We start from the raw sequence: 26,966 nt of genomic DNA, 5'->3' as shown, positions 1-26,966 counted from the left end.
TAAATATTAATCAGTGGTTCAAATAATATTGTGTGTAGCAGCGATGATTGTGTCTGTTCTGTTTAGATTTATTTTAGTTATTTATTTTGGGCTATTTTTAGCGTAGTTGCGTCTTCGCTTCGTTACAACCAGGGGGCGCTGTTTCCCAGTTTGCGTCTAAACACCTGCGGGCTCATCCCATAGAGTCGAAAAGTTAGACAGGAGGACTCACTCTGATAGGTTCTACCGCTCATCTAAAAAAAACTGAAACATTTCCCTGCTCCAGAGTTTCCTCCTAGTGCTAAAAAACAACTTCACGTGATACATCTTGTCAGTCGACGATCTTTGTGCGAAGGTAGTTGCTGAAGTTGTGGGAGCGGGAGCGAGGACGCGAGGTGACGGGAGCGAGCAGCGGCTGGAGCGGATCACCGGAGCACCGAGCACCGGAGAACCGAGCACCGGAGAACCGGAGGACCGGAGAACCAGAGAACCGGAGGACCGGAGAACCGGAGGAACTTACCCCCAGGAAGAGAGGGGACTCGGTGGACGCTCCACAGGGAAGTTACCGGGGAGTTGAACTCTCCTCTCCCGGCGGAGCGGCTCTTCTCTTCCGGCGGCTCCCTCCCTCCCGGAGAGAAGGTGGGTGAAGGTGCTAACCAGCTAGCTAGCATTAGCCCCCCCGGGGAGAGGTGCTCGGTACCGGGACTAAACTCAGAGTTACAGGTGGAAACAAGAGTTTATTCAGCTTCTGTGAAAGTTCATGTAACTGCTGAGGAAGTGGAAGAGGAACCAGCACCAGGGGGATTCCAGCTGAATCCTCCCCGGAATGAGAGCTGGTTTCTGGGCTCTCACCTGACGGAGGTGTGTTGATATCCCGGTTCCACCTGGAAGACACAAGGAGGGGATGGTTTATGAAAGTTACTTTTCTTTAGTTTGTCAATAATGTGTTGTTAAACTCTTTAGTGTAAGAGACAAATAGTTGATAAACAGACAAATACTTTATAAATCTGAAGCAGATCTACTTGCACAGTGTATTAGCGATAAATCCATATATCTATATATCTATATGATATGTGTCAGCATCGAGCTGTCAAGCTGCAAATCCTGAAATTTCAGTTTGCATTTCAACAACAGTTGAAACCAGTTATGATACAGATGCTGTGGATTAGGTTGAACTCTCACTAACCTTCTAACAACAACCAGGTCAAATCTTTATATAATAAATCTCTTTAACTATCACAACTAAAACTTTGCATTGTTCAGGGTCGATTATTATATGATTGTGTTTTTGACCTGTTTGGAAACATGAAGACATCAGTCTGTTCTTCTGACAACTGTAGTTGTTTTATTTTTACGATTTGAGACATTTTCTAAAATTAGTTATGTCATTAAACAGGGTTCCTACGATCATGGAAAACCTGGAAAAGTCATGGAGTTGTAAAATGTGTATTTCCAGGCCTGGAAAAGTCCTGGAAAAAAATAAAATCCCCAAATTTTGGAAAAGTCATGGAAATGAGCTATATTCATATTTTCATGTCGTTTATTTACGCTGAGTATTAAATAATTCATATGCTTTTAAAGAAATACGCTCAAAATATAAGCAGGCATACGCTCTCATACTAACTTAGTGAGTATGAGAGCGTATGTGTAAGGTATACTGTATGCCTTGGAATTCTCATTGTTAGTTTAAATACGACATTTTGTCACTTTTTCATGTTTAAACCGAGATTTCACAAAATGTTTGAACATGGAAATTTGGTTTAAAGTTGTTGAAAAGTCATGGAAATCCATTGGTCAAAATGTGTATGAACCCTGATTAAAAGAAACAATTGTATGTTAATTGTTATTTCCATCTCCAAATATGATTATTTGAATCATATCTCATAACCTTCCCCCTACATGTGTGGTACAACTTGAGTTATTGATATGTGTTGATATATTGAATATAAGATTCCATGTCCTCCTCTCAGTCATACAGCCGCTGACCCGCCTGCTGCCGAACGTGTGCTTCTCTCCTCCCTCTCTCATGAAAACCCACTTTCAATGAGCTGCGGTTTGTCGGAGTGTGACACACTGCGGTCGTGACGGCGGCGGGCGGGGGGGGGGGGAACCGCCGGGGGAGTTGAGTTTCGAGGGGAAGTTGTGGTGAGAGGCGTCTAACTGGGACAGGCCGTGCTCAATCCATCAGGGCATCGTGGGCCTATATTTGGTTTGACTGCAAGTGAAGGTCACGGAGAACAACTCCACTGATTCTGCTTGAGTCCCAGATTCACTCTGATTTAAAATGTACAGCATGTCCCTGTTCAGCTGCTGGTTTCCACCCGCTTCACCAGCTAGTTAATGATTCTCAAGTGTCCAGTGGGTTTGGTCATTTCTCTTCTTTTCATTTAGAAAAAGCTGCCTGGTTCGGAAGAATGAAGCTAATATCTCCAGAAAACACTAGAACATATATCATTGTAGGAAGAACCGCCTAAAATGGTATTTAACCACATTTGAGAACAATTTGTTCAATGTTTACTTTTGATTTGGCCCACGCCCTATCCACTAACATGGAGGAGGCGGGGTTATATACCACAGCCCGCCACCAGGGGATGGTTTGACTTTACTTTTGGGGAGTTGTCACACAATCTTTGGAGTGAATCAAAAAGTAAAGTTGTGTCTTTGCAGCTGCACAAATTGTCAGAAACTCGCTCTAAACCCTACTGGCGAGTAGAGGCAACTGCATCTCATATCTTCATATGAGAGATGAAATGGATTCTCGGACATCTTCACGTTGTCGTTTGTTTGTGTTTAGATTTCACCATTAGGGATGGGCATTCGATTAAATTGTCTTAATCAATCGTCGGGAGAGTTAATGACGAATTTTCGATTAATCGTTAATATTTTTATATTAAAATTCACTATTTATAAGCTGTTAAAATGCAGTGAAAATAGAAAAAAAACAGCTTGGGTCCTCATTGAGGTCTTTATTACAAGATGAACAACTCTTGTGGCAGTTAAACGGGATCGTTCAATGGTTACACTTGAAAATATGCACTGCTGTACTCTTGAGCCCCGATGAGAGCAGCTAGCCGCTGTGAGCTAGCTGGATTTGACGGTTCTCGAACTCTTACTCCGGTTGTTGTCGCGTCCTCACTCCCGGAACCCTCACCCAGACCCGGCTTTGTCCGGGTCCGAAGGGACTAGCTTTGGAGCTAGCCGTAGAACCGTCAAATCCAGCTTGCTCTCAGCGGCTAGCTGCTGGTCTTTCAGCGGGGCTTGTAGAGTATAGCTCCGGGATGCTTCCTACAGCTGCTAACATCCTCACTGTGCTGCGTTCAGGCAACTCGGATATTCCGACCTCCTACTTGAAGAAGAGCAGTGGACTCCTCATGCGCTCATGGGGACGTATAGCTTCGCAGTGTTGGCAGTAAACGCAACAGAATTTCGTCGACTACAAAATAATGTCATCGACGAAATTCTTAATGATCAATTAATCGATCGTCGATTAATTATGCCCATCCCTAATCTCCAGAAAACACTTACACATAAATCAGTGGAGTAAGAACCACCTAAAATGGTATTTAACTACATTTGAGAACAATTTGTTCAGTGTGTACTTTTGATTTGGCCCACTCCCTATCCACTAACATGGAGGAGGCGGGTTTATATACCGCAGCCCGCCACCAGGGGATGTTTTGGCTTTACTTTTGGGGAGATTTTGGAATCTTTGGAGTGAATCAAAAAGTAAAGTTTTGTCTTTGCAGCTACACAAATGACAGAAACTCGCTCTCAACCTTCAGGATCTTAACTACGAGTGATCACATCGTCACGTTGTCGTTTGTTTGTGTTTAGATTTCACGATGGTCACTTTTTAAAGGTCAACACATCTTTCCTGAGACAAACAGTTGACAGTATAGTTTGTGTATTCACCTCATTTCCCTTCTTGTCTTCGAACGACTCCACAATGGGAGAGAGGTTTTCTGTCTCTGTGATAAATACAACTCATTGAAAGTAATCAGACAGAGACAGTCGTCCTAACAGGAGTCATGTGAGACCTGCTGCCTCCTCTTCTTCATGTTGTCCTTGTCAACATGTCATGCATTCGCAATGAGAAAAAAATCCAAGCTGCTGTTTTTCCGTTTTGCTGAGGCATGCAAACATCGGAGGGTGTGTTTCCTGCATGTGCTGACAACGACCGATTGTTCAACCCATGTGAATTCAAACAGTCATGGAGACGTTTCTTTTTTAACTTCTCCAAAACACCAACCAAGGCCCCGGTCTTCATGTCCTGTTGCCCTGGATGGTTTTACTCCTCCAGCCCGCTCATCAACCCCCACAAGCCCTCCAGTAAATCTTATTACCATCACATTACATTAAGGTGCTTCCTCTTGTTTTGCTGATTGGACTCAGAGAAGATTTGTGCCGTCTGCTAAATAGCGGTGCTGATGCTGGCACTTAATCTAGACAGGGATAAGTGAAAGAGACAACGGCCCCCCCCAGGTACTTAACCTTCTAAATCCCTCTCAGTAGGAAGAAGAAGAGTCTCCACAGGTCCTGGTTCTGTATGTGGGCTATTTGTGGACCTGTAGAGTTTTTCATTTAAATCATATTAGTGCCAGGAAATGATTTGGATTGAGGCATTTGTTGTTTTTGTTGTTGAGAAGGATGAATTAATTGGATTATTACAAAATAAGTGAACCTCCACTGGTTTCAAATGATTAAAAGGACTAATGAATAAGAATAAAATGCCCAAAAATGATTCTAATTATCAACAAGGCAAAATTTTAACAGAGCTGCAGTTAATTAATAGAAAAACATCGTCATATTTTGATAACTCATGATTAATAACTCATAATGTCATTATCAAAACCTTTTTACAAAGAAATGTAATTGAGGCTTCAGTCTAACCATAGACTTTGTTATAAAAAACAATAAAAACACAAATAAAACAAAATATATAGAACTTTTAAGAAAATAAAAACATTTTCAACGTAAAACATAAACTTTTTTACTGCTTTCCGATCTTTTATGTGCTAAGTAAATCCTCTTTTAGTCGAGGAAAGAGCTGGCAGCTTAATTGATAATAAAAAACGTTCATTAGTCGCAGCTCGGCAGGTTTGTTGTCTGTTGTTCCCTCGAGTCCACAAGTCTTCAGCACGAGGATTAGATCCAAATAGAAAAAAACAGAGCAGTCCTCCTCCTGTCGGGGGGGCAGACGTCTGAATTAGGAGGTCACAGGTTAATGAAGACGGCTGCCAGCTCCTGTCATGATACACCCATCACCCGCTGTAATGCTCCATTAGCCCGCTGGACTCCGGGTGTTTCCACTGTGAGCTGTGAATTAGTATCTGAGCCTCTGTGGTGTTTCATTTGGTTAATGGATGGCAGGAGCAGCCAGTAGAGACCTGGTGAGAGAGGTAATCCACGGTGCTGGTATTAACCCTCTGGTCACTGTATCAGGAGTAATCCAGGTGCTGCTGTGGCCCATTCTCACCTAATAAATAGGGATGGGGGGGAAAAATCGATTCAGTTACAAATCTCGATTCTTGTGAATTTTTAAAACATATTTATTGGGGGTGAGCATGTTGACCAGCTCTTGTTTTTGCACAAGAATCTAAACATACCCAAGCACTAGCTTTGCATCGCCTACATGCAAACAGCAATAGCCTACTTTTAGTTTATTTCAAAGTTTATATTTTAAGTAAACTTTTATTCTACTATTTAATTTACCTTTTATTTATTGTTTAAAAGAAGCCTAGGTGGCATACATTTCTTAATCTGTCAGTTTGTGTGCAGTTGACAGGGTCTATACAATAATAGGGCACATTTTTATTTATTTTCTCCATTGGCTGCCCGGCAGTCATTAAGTTAATGTTAATATTTGAAATAAAACTTGTAAAGCTCTACGTGAATTTGACTGTTGTATTTGAAGGTATAATTCAACATTTGCCATGGTCCAGTATTTGAAAAAAAAAATAACCAAAAGAAATCCCAGGAAATCGTAATATCGATTCGCAATACATATCGTATCGCCACCTAAGTATCGTGATAGTATCGTATCGGGAGGTCCCTGCTGATTCCCGTCCCTACTAATAATAGATATTTACTATGCTAATGCTCAACTGAAAGTGAAAGAGGTGGAACAGTTAGTGTAAAAACTATTTTGGGCTCATAATGAACCTGTGGTGGGACAAATTGGACTCTGGCGAGCAGCCACAGTCGAGGTAATCAATGGGAATCGCTGCAGAGCCACAGAAGTGTTAGATAACAGCTGCCTGTCCCAGGTTTACAGCTCAGCAATCACTCTACGGTTACAGCTCCGTAAAATTACTTAACGATTAATCATGTTGCTTAATGTGTGTGTGTGGGAGTGTGTGTGTGTGTAATGATAATACTTTGCATATTACTGTAAATGTGGATTCTTGCAAAATACAAAACCAGAAAATATTCTAGCTTCAGTGATTTGTTTATAAGATTTAGTTTAGCTGTTCAGCAGTACGTGGATCCATCGGGATTGATCAGCCACCCTGAATCTATCTGAGGGAGTTTTGTGGTTGGCTGGAGCCTCTGAAACAGAGATGTATTTCTGATGGAAAACGTCATCTTGGGCTACGTGTCTTTCTCAGTGGAGCTCGTACGTCGGCCGATACCCAACAGTCCCCTCGTGAACCCACGTTTAAATCCGCTAAGTCCAGATTTGTCTTGTTATCCGCACCAAATTGGAAGCTCTCGCAGATATCAGTCCCCTAAAGGTCCAAGACTTATTCCCAGGGGGCATCGGTGAAGATGTAAAGGAAGGCCCATCTGAATTCACCAAGTAATTATATTAATTTGAATCAAATTTCAAACACGTCCCCTAAAAGTGCCTATATCTTTTTTATTATCAAGATCTATGAATTATTTTATGAGAAAAAAACTCATGGGGGTTGATTTGTACAGTTTCACTGAACGTGACTCTGTGATGACTCTGAGGCGTGGCGGTTATGACTGTCTTTATGAGCGACTGTGTAATATCCTGCTCTCACTGCTACACACATTGTCATATCCTTCATATAGAGCAGCGGCTCAGACTGAAACAATGTCTTTAAAACCACTGTCTGGCCTCTCCTGCCCTGCTGGGGTTTAAAGTCCGTAGAAGCTCATTTTCTTTTGTTTGGGATGTCTGGGGAAATAAGATGAGATAATCTTTAGGTTTATTACGAGGCGAAGGCTTTGTTGTGTCTTGTTTTATTAGACATTGTTGTTGTTCCCGGTAATAATTTGGCTGTTTGAGGAGGACTCAGCATTTGTTATTTTAGTTATTTGGCTAATCAGATCTCTGTTGACTGATAAATCTGTAAATTGGACTCTAAAGATCTTCAGTTAACTACTAAACCTCCTGTTCATTCTCCATTCGATTGGGGGGAAATTTGTGGGATAAATGTAGTTTGTAGTCATGAGTTTGCTGATTTATGGACCATTTCATTTTTAGCACGAGTTACTTTATCTCCAATAACATGTAGGACTTCGAATACACAATAATAATAAATATGAATACAAATCCAAAGTGGACAAAAAGGAACATTTTGCTCAACATTCCCTTAAACCTCGATTCTCCGCACTACAGAGACCAGATTCGAAACTAAGATGTGAACTTTTAAACTTGTCAGAACATGAAGCATTTATCTTCCTTCTACTACTGCTGCCGATTCTAACTGAGGCTCCAGCTAACACTGGTAGCAATGCACCCCCGTCTCTTTCTATCTCTTTCCATCCCAGCAGCTCGTGCACAGAGGTTTAGCCCGAGGCCGAGTGAGACGGCACCTCAACGTGTCACATTCCTGCCCAACGGCAAAACTCGCACTGTACCATTTTCTTTACTTTAGCTACGTTACTTTCTAACCCTAACCCTAACCCTAACCCTTGTCTGTGTTTGGTCGATGGATTCTTAGCGTTTAATCCACGTCTGTTCTCCGAGTTCACTACAGAGAGGAAACAGCTTTTAATATAACGTGCTTCTGGCTTCCACTGTCGGTTGAGCATTCTTTTACGATTGCTCGGGGGAAAAAGGGAGAAAAGCTTCAAAGTTCAGGTTGCTCAAGGTGTGTTGCAGCCTCGCCTCATGTTGTCAGAGTGCACGTGAGTGTGTGTGTCTGTGTGTGTGTGTGTGTGTGTGTGTGTGTGTGTGCAGATGTGACTCCAGCAGGGAAGTATGTGTGAGGTTTCACTGATCTCTCCGCTCAGCAGAGACATGCCTGAGTGGCTGTCAGGCCGGAACAGAGAGGGAGGCCACAGTTAGTCAGATCCACACAGAAACAGTCGTGTGAGGAAACCATCTGAGTCACATTCATGTTTCCTCTCCTCTCTAATCTCTCTGCTCTGACTGGACTTCACATTCAGCATTTAGAGGATTACTATGAAAACTATCTCTGTGTAAGTAATACTTCTCGTTCATGTACCAACACAGCTAAAAAAGCATATCGCGTACCATTCCCGTGCACTGGGTTTGTGGGTTCTGAAAACAAAGAAGCATATTGTTTACTCAGAGATTTATTTTCAGACTACAACGCAGCCCGAGGGTTTTTAAACTGAACAGAGGTCAGCAGCGTTTCCAAAACTTTTCAATGATTCAGAAACTAGTGTGAACAGCAGGTGTATGTGTAGTCATGAGGTTTAAAACTGAAATGTAGCCTCAGTGTTTGCCCTATGTCCACCTAGCAGTGTTACACCACTGATTAAATATTTCTGTATTGAGAGGAGAGGGGAGGGCAGTATATTATTTATTTACACACACCTGTGAGTAAAGCATGGATCATAAAACGAGAAACTTTGCTGCCTGGAATAAATCCCACTTTAAACTAGGGATGGGGGAAAAAATCGATTCAGTTACAAATCGCGATTCTTGTGAATGACGATTTTAAATCGATATGCTGCCTCCCAAATCGATTTTTTTTTTTTAAATTAATTTTTTTTTTTAAAACATATTTATTGGTTTATACCGGGGGGGATATATTGGGGGAGCAACATCACCCCAGAGCATGTTGACCAGCTCTTGTTTTTGCACAAGAATCTAAACATACCCAAGCACTAGCTTTGCATCGGCTACATGCAAACAACAATAGCCTACTTTTTGTTTATTTCAAAGTTTATATTTTAAGTAAAATTTTATTCATTCTATTTAATTTACCTTTTATTTATTGTTTAAAAGTAGCCTAAGTGGCATACATTTCTTAATCTGTCAGTTTGTGTGCAGTTTACAGGGGCTATACAATAATAGGGAACATTTGATTTTATTTTCTCTATTGGCTGCCCGGCAGTCATTAAGTTAATGTTAATATTTGAAATAAAACTGGTAAAGCTCGAAGTGAATTTGACTGTGTTGTATTTGAAGGAATGATTCAACATTTTTCCATGGTCCAGTATTTAAAAAAAAAAAATAACCAAAAGAAATCCCAGGAAATCGTAATATCGAATCGCAATACTTACAGAAATCGCAATACATATCGTATCGCCACCTAAGTATCGTGATAGTATCGTATCGGGAGGTTCCTGCCGATTCCCGTCCCTACTTTAAACGGGCAAAACTCAGTCAAAATCAGTGAAAATACATATTTCCGATGTGTTAGTTTTTTAAGCTGTTTCCTTTAATTTGAGAAAAGTCGTCGCTGATTTCAACATTTAGAACTGTAGTTCACTTACGAGGATCTATGCATTTTAAGCTCTGTTTCTTTGTTTCTCCTCAGGTCGGCTCATGAAGCCATGGTAATAACCGTCCTCCTCTCGCGGTGAGCTGCCTGGTGGACAGACGGAGGCGTCATGGCCGAGCTGCCGATCGCCCCAGGAGAGGTCTACATCGAGGTGGAGTATGACTACGAGTACAAGTCCAAGGACCGCCTCATCAACATCCGGCAGGGCGACTGCTACATGCTGGTCAAGAAAACCAACGAGGACTGGTGGCAAGTGAGAAAAGAGGAGGGGACTAAAGCTTTTTATGTGCCTGCTCAGTACGTCCGGGAGGTCCGCAAAGCTCTCATGCCGCCTCTCAAACCCGCCCCCCATACTCCCGTCGCCGCCGGCAACACCCCTACCCAAGTTGGGGGGGTCCTCTGGGTCAGGCCAACCAACCTGGAGCTGGGACTCCAGGACCATCCAGCGGAGAACCTTCACAGACACGAGTCCGCCTCTCGCGCTCGCCGCTCGCCCTCGGCCCAAACCGCCTCCTCGGGGAACTTCAGCCCCCCCAGCCAGCGGCGGCACAGCTCCCACCGCCACCCCCCCGTCTCCCCCACCACCCCCACAGACCACGACCGAGCTCTGCACGACATTCTGGTCCACGGTGCAGGTCCCAAGCCCAGAGGGAGCTCCAGCACTCTCCCACGTTCGCGTGCTCGATCCCCAGAGATGGACCGGGCGCCGCTGGACGTCGACGGCACCCGACCCTTCGACTCCGCAGAGGACGAGAGACGCACAAACGACTCCGAGTCCGGAGACGAACTGAGCAGCTCCTCCACTGAACATCTACAGGTAAGAACAGGCAAACTCAAAAGGCTTTTCAGGTCTTCTTTTCACACACGTTTCACTGACTGGCTCCTTCCTGGATCCTTTCCACTTTGTCACTTCATTTAAAACAGCAGACTACTATTTCATATATGGTCATTTATTTGACTAAAGTGGCCGAAATGTCCTTCAGGATCAGTGAAGTATTTTTATATTAATCTATAAAGTACTTATCTATGTCTAGTGATGCTTACATTTTCCTTTTTTTTGGCTTTTTCATTGCACGTTAGGCAAAGTTCGCAGGGCAGCTGCTCTGTTATTTGTCTTTCCTCTCGCTCACACTAAATCACACAATGACGTAGCTGTGATTCAGTGGGATGTGTTTGTTGAAGGTCATCTGAAAGGGAACATATCCACTTTTACATTCGGCACTGAAAAGCCATTCAGTCCACTGCTTCCTTTGGCCGTTCTTTATGCCGTGTCAATGGCAGGAGAAAGGTCAGAGTGGTCGAGCTTGTTTTTGGTTGTGTGTTCAAAGAATCCAGCTTTGTCTGCAAGTACACTCTTTGTGTTGTTTTTTTCCTACCGTGAGTCATTTGAGCCACAAGTTTAATTATCCCAACAAATACCAAATCTCTGGTCACCAATCTCGTTCTGCCTCCGTCGGATTTCCCAGTTAATGACAGAGGCAAACAGGAAATGTGTCACTGGTGTCGATATCAGGACACCTGGTTTACAGCTTAGTCACTGTTTTATCACAGTGTCATTTAAGTGTCACCTCTATAGGACTACAGGTACAGTACTGCTGATTTATGCTAAGTTTATTTAATCATTAATAGTCTAAAAGCACCATCTGCAATCCAAATATCAAACAAAGCTTCTGCACCACATGTCATTTCTGAATCTTTTGAGTGGGTCTTAAAAGACACATTTTGACAAGTTGATACCAACTTAATTAATTTGTTAGTTTGTATCATTATCCCTCCGGCATACATTGCTATGCGTATAGTGATCACTGTGCCCATACTCATTTCGTTAGTGGAGAGAGCTCTAAAGAGACGAATATATAGAGAAATATTACGACTCTGATAGCACCAGATTCTCTGCTCCTTCAGATTTTGTGGGAGCCGGGGGGGAAATGCCGTCTCCTGACTTCATGTCTTTTGACACCAGAGTTCTGTTTCAATGAGTCATGTTGCACCCCTGAAGACGCCTGAGTGTGTTAATGCTCTGCGGTGTCCTGATGTGATGAGCTGTTCCTCGCCTCCACCTCATCCAGAGTAGTTCAGGAAGAACGTGTAAACACTCAGCTTTTTCCCTCAATTGATTCCTGGTTGTTTGGTCAGCTGGATCCGTCGTCCTGCCGAGGTCACGTGATCTGGACGGTGGGCAGTTGGTGATGTGAAACTGTCCTAGTTTCAGTCGGCTGGTTGTTTGTTTTTCCTCGGTCCTGGGCAACATGCGGCCGCTGATAACACCACAGCGGAGTCTGGACTTCCTGAAACATGACGAGTCTCTGCTTCTCCTCCATCCTCTGCTTTCACTTTTTCTCTTCTTGTGTGTCACATCAACCTCTTTCCTCAAGTAAACAGAGTGACCATTAAAGCAGGAGATTTAATGAACACAAAACCAAACCGGCAGCGATAACAATATCTAACCAATTGGCGTTTGACAACAGTCAAACAATGGCATAAACAGAGAGTTTATATAGTAAACTAATGGATCAAATTAAAAAACAAACGCCTGGGAAATTCCTCTGTGTTGTGTCGGCAATGGAATGGAATGCAACGCAGGGAATGTTTCGCTGACTAATGAAACACGTTTCTCAGCTACATTACGTAAAGGATATCCAGCCCTCCTCTTTTCCAGTTTGGAAAGTTGTCTTCTTGATGCTTGTGTAGACGTTGTGATGATTGCAGACATTGTCCATTAGCCCAACAATAGTTCATTCTCCTCTGGGCTTCACTCATTGAAACTTTTTAGATTGTGTGGTTGTGGTTACTTCACCTATTCCTTATCAGACATTTGTCTCTACCTCATTTGACTGAATTCTGATACAACCTCCCAGTCACATTAGATTTTAAAACTGCAAGAATCCAAGAGAAAATCAGTTCATTTCAATGGAATCTTTCAATGAGCATGAATGCTCTACAGTGAACTTTGGACACATGACTTATTACCCCATTGAGTAACAGCTTGTTAAAGCGGTTCTGGCCTTTGAGGAAATGGAGAGCTGGAGAGGTCAATATGGAGAATGATATCATAGCTCATTAAACGGTGCTTCACACACAGTCCAGTTGTATCTGACCCTCCTCTGTTGGAGCGTAACTTACTCCCAACGAGGCGTTAAAGGCAGAAGTCGATTGTACAAATATATCTTTGGATTAAACTGAATGAACTTAGTCCTGTTGGTGACGGAGCTAATGAGCTGGTTCAGAGAGTTTCCCCTCCTCTGTGATTCTTTTTAAAGAAATTAAGTTAAAACCTGAGAACAAGAATCCAAAGGAAGAAGAAAGTTCTGTGATCAAAGGTCTGCCTTTAATTCCAGCTACTTCTTTTCAAAGTGAAGTGTTTTTTACAAGAGCTTTTGCTGTGAAGTGGCTCCGAGTGTGGAGCTGGAGTCTTTGCTGCTGGTTCAGTTCAGGTCAAGGTTTTAAAAGAAGCTGAGTTTGAGCTAAATGCAGAAGTCAGTTTGTTAAACAATCACACATCAAGGTAAACAACACTTTACGATTGTGGTCTAATTTGGAATCGAGTTTCAGTTCCAAACCTGAAAAACAACTTCTTGTTGATAATTCTTTTAGTATATATATATATAGGCTGATAAATTGGTATGATGTTATACTTCCTATAATCCCTATGTCAGCATTGGCCCTAAAACAAATCTGTATCGATCAGGCTCCTGTTCAGATGAGATCTGCTGCAACATCATCATAAAGAAATGAAAGTGAGGGCACGTTTGAAACAAGCCGTCTCAACATTTGTTCCGAGGGTCTTGTCGAGACCCTCGGCCATCGATCCCTCGTGAGAAAATGTAGAAGTCGCCCCCTGTGAGATGTCGCCTGCTACTTTCAGAACGTCTCAAAGCCCCGGGCCACGGTGGGTTGGACACTGAATCCACTGAAGCAGATGTTTCCCTCCAGCCACTGTATATAATGGTTGTCAAGGTCTCAGTGTCTTTTAATTTGTTGCTTCACTGCACGGCCTCCTCCACTCGGCTCTTCATCTTCTCTCTTCCTTCAGGATCATCACAGGGTGTGCTTGCTACATGCTGTACGCTCCATTTTCAAGAACTGAGTATTAGTTTTTTGGAATTTTTGTATTCCCTTTCAACCTCATATAGGATTCACTCAGCCCATCCCGACAAAGTCAGAGCTGTGCCCTCGTGAAACTAAAAACAATAAGAAATATATAGAGCAACAGTAAAAGCTCTCTGATAAATGTCTTGAGAAAGGACTTAGTCATTTATATTAAGTCCCTCTTATGATTGGATGTCCCGTGTTAACACTATAGGTCTGAACAGGGCGAGTCACAGGAGTCACCTCCCTCTCTGTACCCTCAACACGTTCCATCGTCACAGTCAGTCACACCAGCCCGACCCCCCCCACCGCCTCCCATCGTTCTTTATGACGACTGTAATCAGCTAAAACCCTTTGAGGAATCTCACCAGGATTCCTCATCGCTCTGATGTCTTAGTGTGACAGGAAATGTGAACCTGTGTGGGTTTTTTACAACATCTCAGTTTACCGTACATGAAGTGATTGAACAGAGCCATGCATGCTAATGTACATCCGTACCACATGAAGTAAGGAACTCACTAATCCCGTCGTTCACACACCACTGCAGACACAGTCACGTAAATGTGTTCATACACACAGAGTCTGAAGGATCTGTTAACTGGAGTTAGGTTCTGGGAGCTCATATGAGTCTGGGAAAATGTATGCAGACAGAAACTGCACTGTTTGTAGAGGTGTACAACCACAGTGCAGTATTTCTAGTTTTGCTGTAGTTTTCCATTGATACTATTCACCCATAAACTTCCTGCTTCTACTGGGAGGCATAGAGGCTGTGCTCAGGGCTACTCTAATGTTGACAGAAGGGGAGTGTTTGTCACAGTGAAATTAAATAAGCAATTAACACACTTTTCCAGCAGTCCAACATTTGCTATAACCACAGTTCTGTGTTTATGTGTTTTGTTTCTCATCTTATCTCACTGCGTCATGTTTCCTGACAGATTGTTAGTGGATTACAAACCATGACCTTCTGCCACAAACCCAGTTCTGACATCTGGGTCACTACTCAGCCGACCAGATGACTGCGATTGTCAACACAATGAAACCCTTAGGTTTTTTATAGCATTGCAGCTAAAAATAATTTCCCTTTTATATGAGTCTGGAGTATTTTATTTATTAATAATTTTATTATTTTGTCTAAACAATGCTAGTTGCGGATTCTCAAAGCACAAGGGGGTTTGAAATACTACCTTGGTACCTAGGAACCTGGTATATTCACATTTTGTGGTTAAATACTTATTTAATACTTTTTTGTTGAAATCACACTTCTTGAAATGCATTAGCTCCGATTAATGGGGACGACATCTTTGCTGCACATATTGTGTCGTGGATTCAGATGTATTTTTGGATTTAAGCCTCAGAATGACTTCCCACATGTCTCCTTTTCAGGAAAATCACAATCAGCAAACAGCAGTTCATTCAGTTCAAGCCTCAGCGGAGCACTGCAGTGTGTGGTGGTGTCGGCCTGCGTGCTCATCACCGATGCTATGAAGCACTCCCAAGGGCCTGTAGTGCTGTTCTGTACTGTTATCAACCTGGGACACACACACAGGGCTTCAGGCGCTCTGGCAGATGACCCACTCCTTTGCAGTATGTGTCTAGCTGTTGTGTAACAGAGACCAGGGGTAGAGCCGAGTTTGACACCCTCACCTTCTGTCTCTGTCTTTCTTTATCCGTCTCTTCATCTCGAATCCACCTGCTCCTCCTCCAGCTGTGACGCAGCTCTGGTTCCCGTTGTAGCTCTGCACTCTTGGTTTAATAAAGACAAGCTTCCCTATGTTCAGATTGCACAACTTTCAAAGTCATCCGATCACTGTGCACTTGCCACTACACGACTTGTTGTCCTGTGATAGGGAGTCTTATCCAACGTGAAGTGACTCTGAGCTCTGATTGGAAGCCTCAGTGGATTTTATCTGCCAGCCGATGAACTGATCCAGCTTGGCTGCAGATCTCCGAGCTCCCTAACAGATCTGTGTGTGTGTGTGTGTGTGTGTGAATGTGTGTGTAACACATTTGAACGTCTAAAGAGAAATTGCTGAGCGTGTCTGCAGTGACCCGTAGATGACTGGATTAATAAGTTACTTATTTGACGTGCTACGGATGCACATCGATATGCATGGCTGTGTTCAATCACCTCATGTACAGCGAGGTGAGACAGTAACTAAACAAGACGACACCACTTGAATCGCTGAGTGGAAAAATCTGTTTAAAAGTGTAGTGTGAACTCGGCATAACCTGCAAATGTCACAATATGTACTTTTATACTGCAACATCAGTGCAACTCTGAACTTAGGGAATCAACAACCTCTGTAATCGCTGTTCTTACTTCATTGCACTGCTGCAAAAATACAGTAAATCCATTATTGCCTAAAGCTTTGCAGCTTATTGCAATCACTGGGAAAATGTAAATCAAATTATATTATACTCCAACAAAGAATTTGAACGTGGCTTTGTCCCATGATGACCAGTGCATGATCCACTGCATAAGGTCAGTATGGGTCTGATTTTTATCTAGTGTAAGAGATAAATGCATCTCTAGTATCATCACATATCTCTGAACTACAGCTGTCAAATTTATAAAAACCCAGAGGTGTTGTTTACCAGTCATGTGATGATCCAGAGCTCGAACAAGATGGTGGGAGTGGTGTCAAAAATCACAACTAAGATGTGAAGATTTACAGCTTTCAGTTGTCAATTGCAGAAATCAACTTTGTAAGTTAATGGAAGAATAATTTTTTCAACATCATAATGTATATTGATCTTCCTGGGGTTGCAGGAGTGATAGAAGATAGAAGGTTTGAAAAAAACAAACAAACAGCACTGCCAGCATATAATAAATATCCTTGATGGTGCTTATGGGGGATAATCCAGTGTAAATCATTACTGTGTGGCTGTATGACTTCTTTGATTAGAGACAAAGAAGAGTAGTGTGTGTGTGTGTGTGGAGGGGCAGGGGGCACGCTGGTCCTCACTTCATGGAGCTTTTCTTAATCCCTCTGGGAGCTTCAATTGGATATGTGTGTGTGTGTGTGTGGTTGTGTGTGGTTGTGTGTGTCCGCGTACACACATGTTGGTCATTATGTCAGCAAGGGCGTCCTGTGCTATGTGATGTAAATAGTGGCATTATAGGAGAGCCGGTCAAGCTGTATGTTTTGTTGCAGCTCGGGGAGAGCGAGCATCACAGAGCTCTGTGTTCTCTCTCTCTCTCTCGCCCTCTGTTTATGTAAGAACGTGTGTGTGTGTGTGAGTATATCAGCCACTGTGTGTGTGTGTTTGTGTGCGTCCAGGGCTTCTGAGTCACATTATCTGGTTTGCCACAGTGACATGTCAGTCAGGGAGAGAGTTTGTGAATAGGCAGAGTCTCGCCTGCACCATCGGTACCGCCGGCTGCTGCCCGTCTGACTTCCTCCTCTGCAGCGGCGACTCAGCGCCGGGACAGCATGTACCCAGACGAGAACCAGACGGTAAGGCAGCTTCTTCATCACACAAAAACCATCAACTTCCGATGCCTCAGGAGTCGATGTGTTCGTGCAAACTTCATGTGCATTTTTTTGCCGAGTCAGCAAAAACCCTCAGTTTGATGTATTCTGGTGTATTAAAGTAATTGCACTGCAGCGACTGATGCCTGCGAGTATTTCGAGCAAAATCCCATTTCATAACAAAGCCTTTGCAGGTTGCAGGAACCTCTTCTCCACACGGATGCACACAGGGCAGTGGGCTTTGCTGCATTTAGTGTTTGTTTCACTCTAAGAGAATTATGTTTAAATGAGGCGCCGAAGCGTGTGGATACTTTGATCCCGGTCATGCAAGCAGAGAGTTATGAGCTCTGAAGTTATCTACAGAAGCTTTCGCTCAAACAGGCTCTCGGAGCTTATGTGTCTATTCTTTCTCATCTCTGTATTTCTGTCTATGTCCCTCGCCCTCCCTCCCTCCCTCTATCTCACACACACACACACACACAGTAGCTGATCTTGCAGCTTTTGTCCACAAGCTCAGGGCAGACGTGTGTTTCTCATCCATTCGTTCAGCCCGAGCGCTCAAAGTGATCCATAACATCGATCGCTCAATCCCCACGCACTTTTTCACTGAATCCATGACATCAGCGGCCAGGAGGAAGAGACGGGAGGTTCAGCCGTGTGTCCTGAGAGGTTTGAAGTGATGATGCCATGCGACAGGGCGGCTAAGAGGATGCTAAGCACCGGCCGCGCTTCATTACATAAGCGCCGGCTACATAACATTTGTTTGGACAGCTGGCTGGTGAGAGGAGCTCAGGGCAGCAGAGAATGATGGGAGACAGGACGGAGAGAGAGTGGAGTGGTAGACAGGACAGAATACTTTGTAATAATGTATAGATATGTGTCTATATATACATATATTCTATCTGTTTGTATTTTTTTGAAATGTTCATGTACAGGTAGAATGGCTGCGTTGAACATGGCTTTTGTTTTTAGTCCCTCCCAGGGTTTTGAAGTACAGTTTTAATTCTAATCCATTAATTTATAGGTCCTTTTTGTACAAGATAACTCATATTAGATGTTTATCTTATGATCTTTTGAAACTAATCGGGTCAAGATCAACAAAAATATGGTCAGAAAAACACATTTTCAGCGGTGTATTTATATCTAGTGCTCAAGTATTTCACTTGACATTATTAACAGCTAAGTTGATCAAATCCTTTTCCTTATTGTCCCCCTTTTTATACCTTGGTACATCCCATTTCCACATGAGCATCTAAAGAGACAACATCACCCTCAGTTCTTAAAACCTTAGAAAATGACTTTTTGTTCTCACAGCTGCTCAGATGCTCCTCTTTGTAAAGTGAGATCCGCTCCTTCCAAACCAACATGGATATCTGAGCAGCCACTAAATGACAGAGAACCGTTTCCACCATATAATCTCTCGGTCCAGTATAAATAAAGGTTTGCTTGTGGCCCAGCCTATGTGTTCTCATGCCTGTCTGCCTGATGACAGCGTACGCTGTCATTTCTCACTTTTCAGAAGAAAGGACCGTCTTTGTTTGCACTTTGCTCTCAGTGAAGCTGAGAGTCAGAGATGATTAACTGGGCAACAAGGGAAGACTTTTATCTTCTTACTTTACGTTTAGACCAGTTGTGATCTGATTATCGGGACTTTCCTCAGTTCAGGAAATGTGTTTAATCTGCGAATAGGAAAATACACAGATCACTGTCAGCTCTTTCAGTCTTGGCGAATCTTGTTTTGATGGGAATTTGATCTCTTAGTTTTTACTGTGTGCCGCCACTTTTCTGGCTCCGACACGTGTCACACCCAAACTTAATTTTGTCTTTGCGTCTCTGATTGGTTGGATTTTTTTCTAAATGGGAAAGTGTTGTCTGATTAAGAAGCACTGCCTCGGTTTTTGTCTCCTTGTTTTTCATATTGTCTGGTTCCTGTTTGTGTAACATGTATGAAACGTACCGTTGGGAACATGTGGAGTTGTTCTTCCTACGTTGTGTTGGTTTCTGCAGCTGAAGCTTAACAGAGGACGATGTGCGTTCGGCTGGTTTAGTCTTCCATTACAAAGACCTACTTTCTCCACAGAGCTTACAGTGGGTTTCTTAGTCACTTCACAGGTTCAAGGTTTGATATCAGTGGGTCTCTGCATCTACCGTATGCTTCCAGCCTGGTTGGCACAGTGAAGTTTGCAATCACACAGGGCAGGGGTCATGGGATAGATAACACAGTGTAGGAATGGTAGTAATATTAACTGGTGGAGGATCTATGACAGGATGATCCATGCTTAAGTTGAGCTCTAGGCCTGTGCAATGCAGACGGAAGCATCAGATCCAGCTCCAAGGGCTCAGTACAACCCTTTACTACTGTTAAGGTTGAAGTTAGATATCAACACACATCCTGCTTGTATTTAATAAATGTGGAGTTGGGAGTGAGCCAGCATTGTGTGGCTACCGTTTCATCTTTTTGTGCATATTAAGCTACTTAGCAACTGCATGAATTGTAGTTGTGTGTGTCCTTCTTGATCATTGCCACAGTTTTTTAGACAGTAGGATCAAATGTTCTCATTCAGCAGTTGATTATTTAGATCTGTGGCGTCGATATGAGCATGTAATTATGTAATAATGAGTTTTGTATCGTATCGACCACAAGAGGAACGGGTTTAGAACCGATTTGACTAATTGTGCTTGACAAGTTCAAACAGAGTCTGCTGAATGATTGAACCGACAAGCTAAATGTCTTTTCTAGGTTTTTGTGTACTTGATGAAACAAGCTCTACGGTTTCTTCACAGCTAAAGGCCTATCTATTTACTTAATCATTATTTAAGACATGTTAAGGCCAAGTATGTGCTGAAACGTCCACTCCTCACAGTGGTGGTGTTTGCTTTCAGTGTGGCGCAACAGATGCACATTTCTACCTTTTACCACATACCTGCAAGTTCAAACCCAGCTCTACGGGTTTGGTGCTTATTTGTCAGACTGTGAAGAAATAAGTGTTAAAACGCACTGTGTCTGCAACATTTAAACATTTTTAGTAGAACAGAGGAAACAGAATGAAGGGATGGACCTGCAGACAGAGTCCTGCTGGGGAACTGGCTGCACTATCAGCTCTCCTTGGTTTAATGTCAGCTCCTCTCTTGCAGGATAAAAGCTCCTTAACTTCCTGTGTGGACTGTGCCCCCAGGATAATTCCACTTCAGATTAGATTATTAGATTATTTCAGGAGACTTGCCTGCCTCTTCCTCTTCCTCTTCCTCTTCCTCCTTCTCCTGCTCCTGTCCTCTGATAATTTACAACTAATAGCAGATATAACACTTCACATCGTCTGCATAGTGTTTTGCTATTGTCTTCATCCGTTAAAATCCACTCAAATCCCGCAAAGAAAACTCAGCAAGCCCCCCTTTGTCTTGTTGAACTGGTTCGACCTGAGCAGGTTTCTGTGCCGTGTTGAGATTTGTTGTGACGTCTGAGACATGATGCACGCTTCACTTCATTTGCATTCTCGACCAGAAATACAGGTTCAGGCCCAGTGAATGACTGGTATTCTGAACAGGCAAAAACTAGCATTTTACCCCCTCAAGGACGGCTTGATTTTCGTGCAAAATACAAAGTGAAGTCCCACAATGCTTGTTGTTATCTTTCAGTTCCACAAAGCCTTCTCTGTGGCGGGACCTCTGCTCTGTGTTTTGGTAATTTGTTATATTAAAATGCGAGCTGGATCTGAGCCTCGTCCTTGCTGCTCTGCTTCACGGAGCAAAGGTATCAGTGGAAGTGTCGAGACTAAATCTGAGCAATATGCAAACGTCTGCAGCTCCGGAGCCGTTTGTCTTTTTTATCAACTCTGGTCGAGGAGATAAAATGTGTTCAGGCAGAGAGAAGCTGTGAAAGAACATCGCCCTTCCTGACTCAGCCCTGCAGCTGAAGGACACAGTCAGAACAGACAGAGCAGCTCTTTATTTCTGTGTTTTTCCCTGAGAGTAATGGAATTAGACAAGTGTTGTTAAAAAGAGCAACAATCCACCAGCATCAACGAGGTCATCACCAAGGTCAGAGCACAAGAGAGTAACTATGGAAGAACATCACCTCAAAGTTATGAATATATTAGTTTACTTATACAAAATGCCTCTATCACATACTGCTTATATTTGATATTAAAGCTTGAAGCCTTGTAGAGACCATTTAATTAACTTTTTGTTTTTAAATAACCCTAAGCTATATTATCAACCTGACTTTTCCAAACATCTTCTATTAATACTCAGATAAGGAGATAAGAGCTGGATTTAAATAATACTTATTCTACCATTTAAAAGAAATGTAAGTCTCTGGATTGCACTAGTGCTTTCCCTGTCACTAGTTTCTTTTGCACATAATTTCTCAGTATTTGAGAAGTATTTTACAAGGAGAAGTCCTGACATGCTACAGACAGAGCGAAGGATCATCTTTAACCAGAGGGATCCTTCATCCGGCCTCTGTCTTCCTCATACCTGCTCTTTACTCTCCTCCTCCTCCATGAAGAGGTGAGCTGTCGAGACTTGCATCTCTGAGGAGACGAGGACACGTGTCCTGTTCTCTGCAGCTGCAGGAGCCACCAAATATGAGAGGATTCCTCCTTTTTATTCCTCTCCCACGACGCCACATTCTTAAAGGTTTGCAGAGACGAGTCGAGACAGGATTTCGCTGGGAGCAAAATACCCAGGAATATTGAGTGTGTTTGCTAGCTTTCACATTTACTTTAGAAACCAGTGGTATCAACTATAAGATATCACAACAGAATGAAGTATAACTGCACTGAAGGTGGCTGACAAGGTTCTCTTGATTGTTATCTTTGAGCAACATGTCCTCTATAAGCTGAGGTTTATAATAAACTTCACACATGAGCTCCTCTACTGTGAGTTTGAAAACATTACATCATGCCTATTATTAGTGTAACAGATATAGAAACTCATTATCATCATCATCGTTATTTTGGTGTATTAATTTGACTAGTTTCAGTTCCTGTATTTCCAGTTCAATGCATTTCTTGCCGTGAGAACTGCAGAAGTTAAGAACAGCTCAGCTTCTCATGCACCAGCCAATCAAACTGTTCTAAGTCAAACAAGCAAGTGCAGACACTAGCCAATCAAAATCCTGTTAACGAGAAAGAGGAGGCAGAGGCCGCTGGTGAACCTGGTGCGTGTTCATTCTAATTGTGGATATTATCTTTCCATGTACTTCTTGAAGCCCTGTATGAATAGCTAGCATGGTACGTCATGTCCACTGTCAAACACAGAGGAAAACACAGGACACTGCGACAAGTGAGCTGGCTGATGTGATTTCATATCCCAGACAAACTCATCTCTCTGCACCGTCCTGTGCTTCAACTGGAAATGATCAGTGAGGCTCCGGCAGCAGAGGAGACAAACTACCCTCCCTGGACTGAAAGAGAGAGAGACTCCGATAAACAAATAAAACAAATGCATGCAATGTCGTGGGAGTTTTCATTATTCACAGGTTAAATCGGGTTGAGGGGATCGTGCAGGAGGCTATTTCTGACTCAGCATCAAATTGGAAAGAGGTGTTGTATCTCTGCACCGATTGGCTCTCCTGGCACATTCTTTCCTCCTCACTCAGCCCGTTACCTTGAACTGTGGTCGACCCTGTGAACAGACTGTCGATGGAGGAGTTGGGGCTCATTGTCGAGCTGAATTAAACTGCGCTTTTCTAATTGCTCTGTCATTTCGTGGCTGCATGATGCCGCTCGGCTTCCCCGTGTCGCAGTTATCGGTCTGTTCACTGGCGGCTTCGCTGTGTGTTGAGCTGCCTCTTTGCTCCTGAAGGCAAACAAAGCTCTGCGGGTGTTTTCCATTTGGTTCTAGACGATTAGATATGACCCAGGGTTGACTTTTGATGTCATGCACATACGTCAAACATCAAATAGGAATTGTTTTCTTCATTTGTTAATTTACTGATTATTCACCCATTTGAAAAATATCAGAAAATTTTAGATTTTCAAATGTATATTGATTTTTCATTATATGAATTTAGAAAAGCAGTAAAACTCCTTATTGAAAAAGCTGGAACCATCAGATTTAATTCAATGTTGCACTGTAAATAAAACAGATTATCAACATTATATTTTGTCACCACCACCAGATTAGGGATGCCATGTTGATGCCATGTACAAGCTGAACTCATAATATTATGTTATACTCTCATGATCCTTTGACGCTGTCTCAAGCTGGTGAAAGACGTCATCATGTGCAGTGGAAGACATGAGCAGCTTTATTGAACACATGTGCTTGTTGCCTCTATTAAAAAACCTCAGTTGGCCTGAAATACAACTTGGTCCATGAGTGAGAATGTCCCATATTAAAGTCAGGTCAGTAACCCAGTTACCCCAATCAGGCCAGGACTGCACTGACCTCCAGAATACTGTGTGCTTCTCATTGTCCACTGAGAAAGTTTGATCAAGTTAACTTAATGGGGAAAGTCAATTACACCCAAATGAAGACTAAGTTCCTTTTTATCTGCTTTTAAAGGTATTTCAGCTGTTCTCTGGTAAACTGGTCTCAACTTGTCCTGATGGCAGATTATTTTTAATTTGTTAGATTCGATTTGCCTTTAGAAGAACACGTCCTTTTCTCCTGGAGAAGATTTAATCCAATATGCCATCAGGGCGGATGCTCTTGAAACGTAATTATCTCCCTCTTATGTCACATATTCTTCATACTTGGAGCAAACCCTTGATTTCTGTGTTATTCCATGATCTGTGGTGTGAGTGAAGAGGCCACTTGTAACATGTCTCAGTCGTGACTCACTGTTTTCCAGCGCCTACTCATTTATGAGGTCCACTCTTACGTCTTTGCTCGAGGATGGCTGGTGTTTCTAGTTACAAGCTTTTTTCTGGGCATTGAACACATTTCCTCAACTTCCACTTTTTATATTACTTTAGGCGTTTCCTCCATTCCATGTTGGCCCCTTCCACTCCTCTGATAATGTACATTTAAGAAAGAACTTTAGTATTAACAACAAACAAGTCCTCATATTGTGTATATGCAGAACCTACTGTCCCTCAACTCGGCCTCTGCAAGTCGCCCGGCAGGCGTTTGACTTCTCCCCTACACGTTTGACCTCACAGCCATTAATAATGCAGTGAGGAAAATAATGTGTCTTTTCATGAGTCCAGAAGTGGAAAGAAACCATTGTGGGCAATGACCTAAAGCTGAGAGGCTGATGCTGGTCGTGGTGTTTGTGTTTGTGTTGCTACGGGTTGTCCTGACGCACATGTTCTTGATATCAGTCCAGGAGGAAGTTACAGATTCTCATCTGTAGATTCACAAACAAGCTAAAAGGTACCAGGAGGTCGGGCGCTGCATTCATAGGTAATGAGACATGCCTTTGGAAACAAAAATAAAGGTTAGTGACATCTTGGAGAGTTATACTTTACAGATTGGACCTGGAATATATTCCAAAATAAAACGTCACTGAAGCTTTTTCCTGCTGATAGTCACTGCTGATTGTTGTCCTACACTTGCTTCTGTACTTTTTATGTTTTAATCATTTTAACAATGGTTTCATTATTTATTATACTATTCTTTTGAAGGACTTGGGTTTTATTTGTGTTTTATACTCTCTATATTTTCTTGTCTGTGTTTGAGTGAGCTCACCCAGACGATAGAGCAATTTATCGTCTGGGTGAGCCACAGATCATGGAATAACACAGAAATCAAGGGTTTGCTCCAAGTAAGAAGAATATATGATATAAAACGGAGAGAATTACATTTCAAGAGCACCGCCCTGATGGCATATTGGATTAAATCTTCTCCAGAGTAAAATATAAATCGACTTAGACAAAAATGTTGTCATGAAAAGGGTTTAAAAAAGGACGTGTTCTTCTATAGGCAATCGAATCTTACAAATTAAAAATAATCTGCAATCAGAACAAGTTGAGACCAGTATTGGATCTGGAATATTTACAGAATTATTATGGTTATTCCAACGACCATATTACGGACCCATAGAATGAGGCCTTACGCTAACATGTTGTTATTTGATCCCTGTTGACGTTGTTATTTTGAAGAGGTTATGGTTGAAAAGCCGCACTGAGACGAGGATCTGCAAAGAGGGCTGAAGATGTTTCCTGACACTTTGTTCCAGCCGGTGGCCTCACTCACGGCCCTGTGGTATTTTCGGACGAATATAGTCTACTTAGATAATTACTGCACCCAGCTGAGTCTCCCTCTATCTCCGTCGGTGACACTGGGCCGAGCTTAGCACCGCGGCTGTGTGTGTGTCCTCGTTTCTCTTGGTTAATGAGCATACAGCCTCATCTATGTCCATGAATGAACATCAAACACATGCCGACTGATGCCCTTAAAGGAACTCTGTCTGTGTGTGAAGGAATAATACTCAGTGCTGTTCCTCCCCCAGTGGATTTGGTCTTAACTCATTCAGAGGACCCAGCTGGGTCAGGCTGCTCAACAGAGAAGCTGTGTCTGTTGTAATGTGATCCGATTGAATGAGACACTGTAAAGGGCCGAACTCCTCAGAGGACATTTCTTTTTTCTCAGTAGCGAATTAAGTTTATTTGTAAAAATAAAAGTAGATTTGATTAAATGTATCTTTGTAAGTTATCAGTGTGTAGGTTGAATTTAAATACATTTATATTAGGGCTGGGCAAGTTAACTCGTTTCAATCGAGTTAACTCAAGTGATGAGTTAACTCGATTAATTATTTTATCTCGCATTAACTCAGGTCTGATTATTTATTGTTTTATTGTGAAAGTCAGGCTTTTATTTTGTGAAAGTCTGTTGCTGACTGCTGCAGAACAGGAAAAAAGAAAATAATTTGCGGATAAACAATCGAGTTAACTCATCACTTGAGTTAACTCGATTAAAACGAGTTAACTTGCCCAGCCCTAATTTATATTGATGGATGGGGACCTGTAAAGCTTGAATGACAGAATTGTCACGTATGTTTAGAGTTCTGAAAATTGGCAAAGTTGTTCGTAACTGTTAAACTTGTATGACATTTCAGCCCCGTAATCTTGAAAGCCATTAAAGGAACCATTGACTGTTTAGAAATAAACAACTTGACAGCTCCCCTAAAGAGATCGCCCCCTGGTGACTGGCTGCAGTATTGGTCATAAACCCCGCCTCCTCCATGTTAGCATATCGGACATAAGCCAAACTTAACAGCACTGATGTATATTCAAGCGTTCATGTTCCTGATAAGTTTAGTTTTAATCACCTCAATGGATTGAAACATCATGATTGACAGCTGGGACCGGCTTGTGATTGGTCAGGCCGGTGTATCAGCAGGACCTCCATAGATATAGATCAGGGCTCGTAAATCCTAAAGTAAATTGTTTACTTTAAGTTTCTCCTTTCGTAGCACCACACTCTTCAAAAAGTGTGGTGCAGCTCAGTATAAACAGATGTATCTACCTGCAGGAGGATTTAGAGTCTGACATTAACAGAGTCTCCATATCTGGGCTTCATATCTACATCCTGCTCAGCTGTGTTGGATCAACGCAGCTGGATTAAGATAACAGGCGTTAAGATGTAAACATCCATCACTGGTGGTTTAGATTGTTGTGATGTGGTCAGCGGGTTATTTCCACAACTACAGGGCAGCATGAAAGCTCCTCTCCACCGGGCTCTGCTGTGGTGAGAGTGGAAAGTGTGTCTTCTGTTGTTTTTACTTTGATTTTAAAGATTTGTTTTCTACATAAGCAACAGGGTTCATAGCACAGTGTTTGTGCGGTAAACAACAACTTTTAATCCA

At 42.5% G+C, this 26,966-nt stretch overlaps 1 protein-coding gene across 8 annotated transcripts in view; it reads left to right on the top strand.

Annotated features, from left to right (window-relative positions):
- Positions 1-339: 339 nt before the first annotated feature.
- The window catches only part of LOC133017787 (rho GTPase-activating protein 12-like), a 42,339-nt gene continuing 15,712 nt past the window's right edge, over positions 340-26,966 (top strand). For 7 of the 8 annotated variants that reach the window (XM_061083983.1, XM_061083982.1, XM_061083980.1 and 4 more), the window contains exons 1-2: positions 340-618; positions 9,684-10,464. In XM_061083983.1, the coding sequence (XP_060939966.1) occupies positions 9,757-10,464 (708 nt within the window). In that variant the 5' untranslated portion in view covers positions 340-618; positions 9,684-9,756. Of the gene's footprint in view, positions 619-8,199; positions 8,374-9,683; positions 10,465-26,966 lie in introns of those variants that run through there. The other variant, XM_061083977.1, reaches the window with a different exon arrangement.

The sequence above is a fragment of the Limanda limanda genome, chromosome 13 (genome assembly GCF_963576545.1).
Source record: "Limanda limanda chromosome 13, fLimLim1.1, whole genome shotgun sequence".
Lineage (NCBI taxonomy): Eukaryota > Metazoa > Chordata > Actinopteri > Pleuronectiformes > Pleuronectidae > Limanda > Limanda limanda.
The sequence above is the reverse complement of the archived record's forward strand: the minus strand, read 5'-3'. Positions and strand labels throughout refer to the sequence as shown.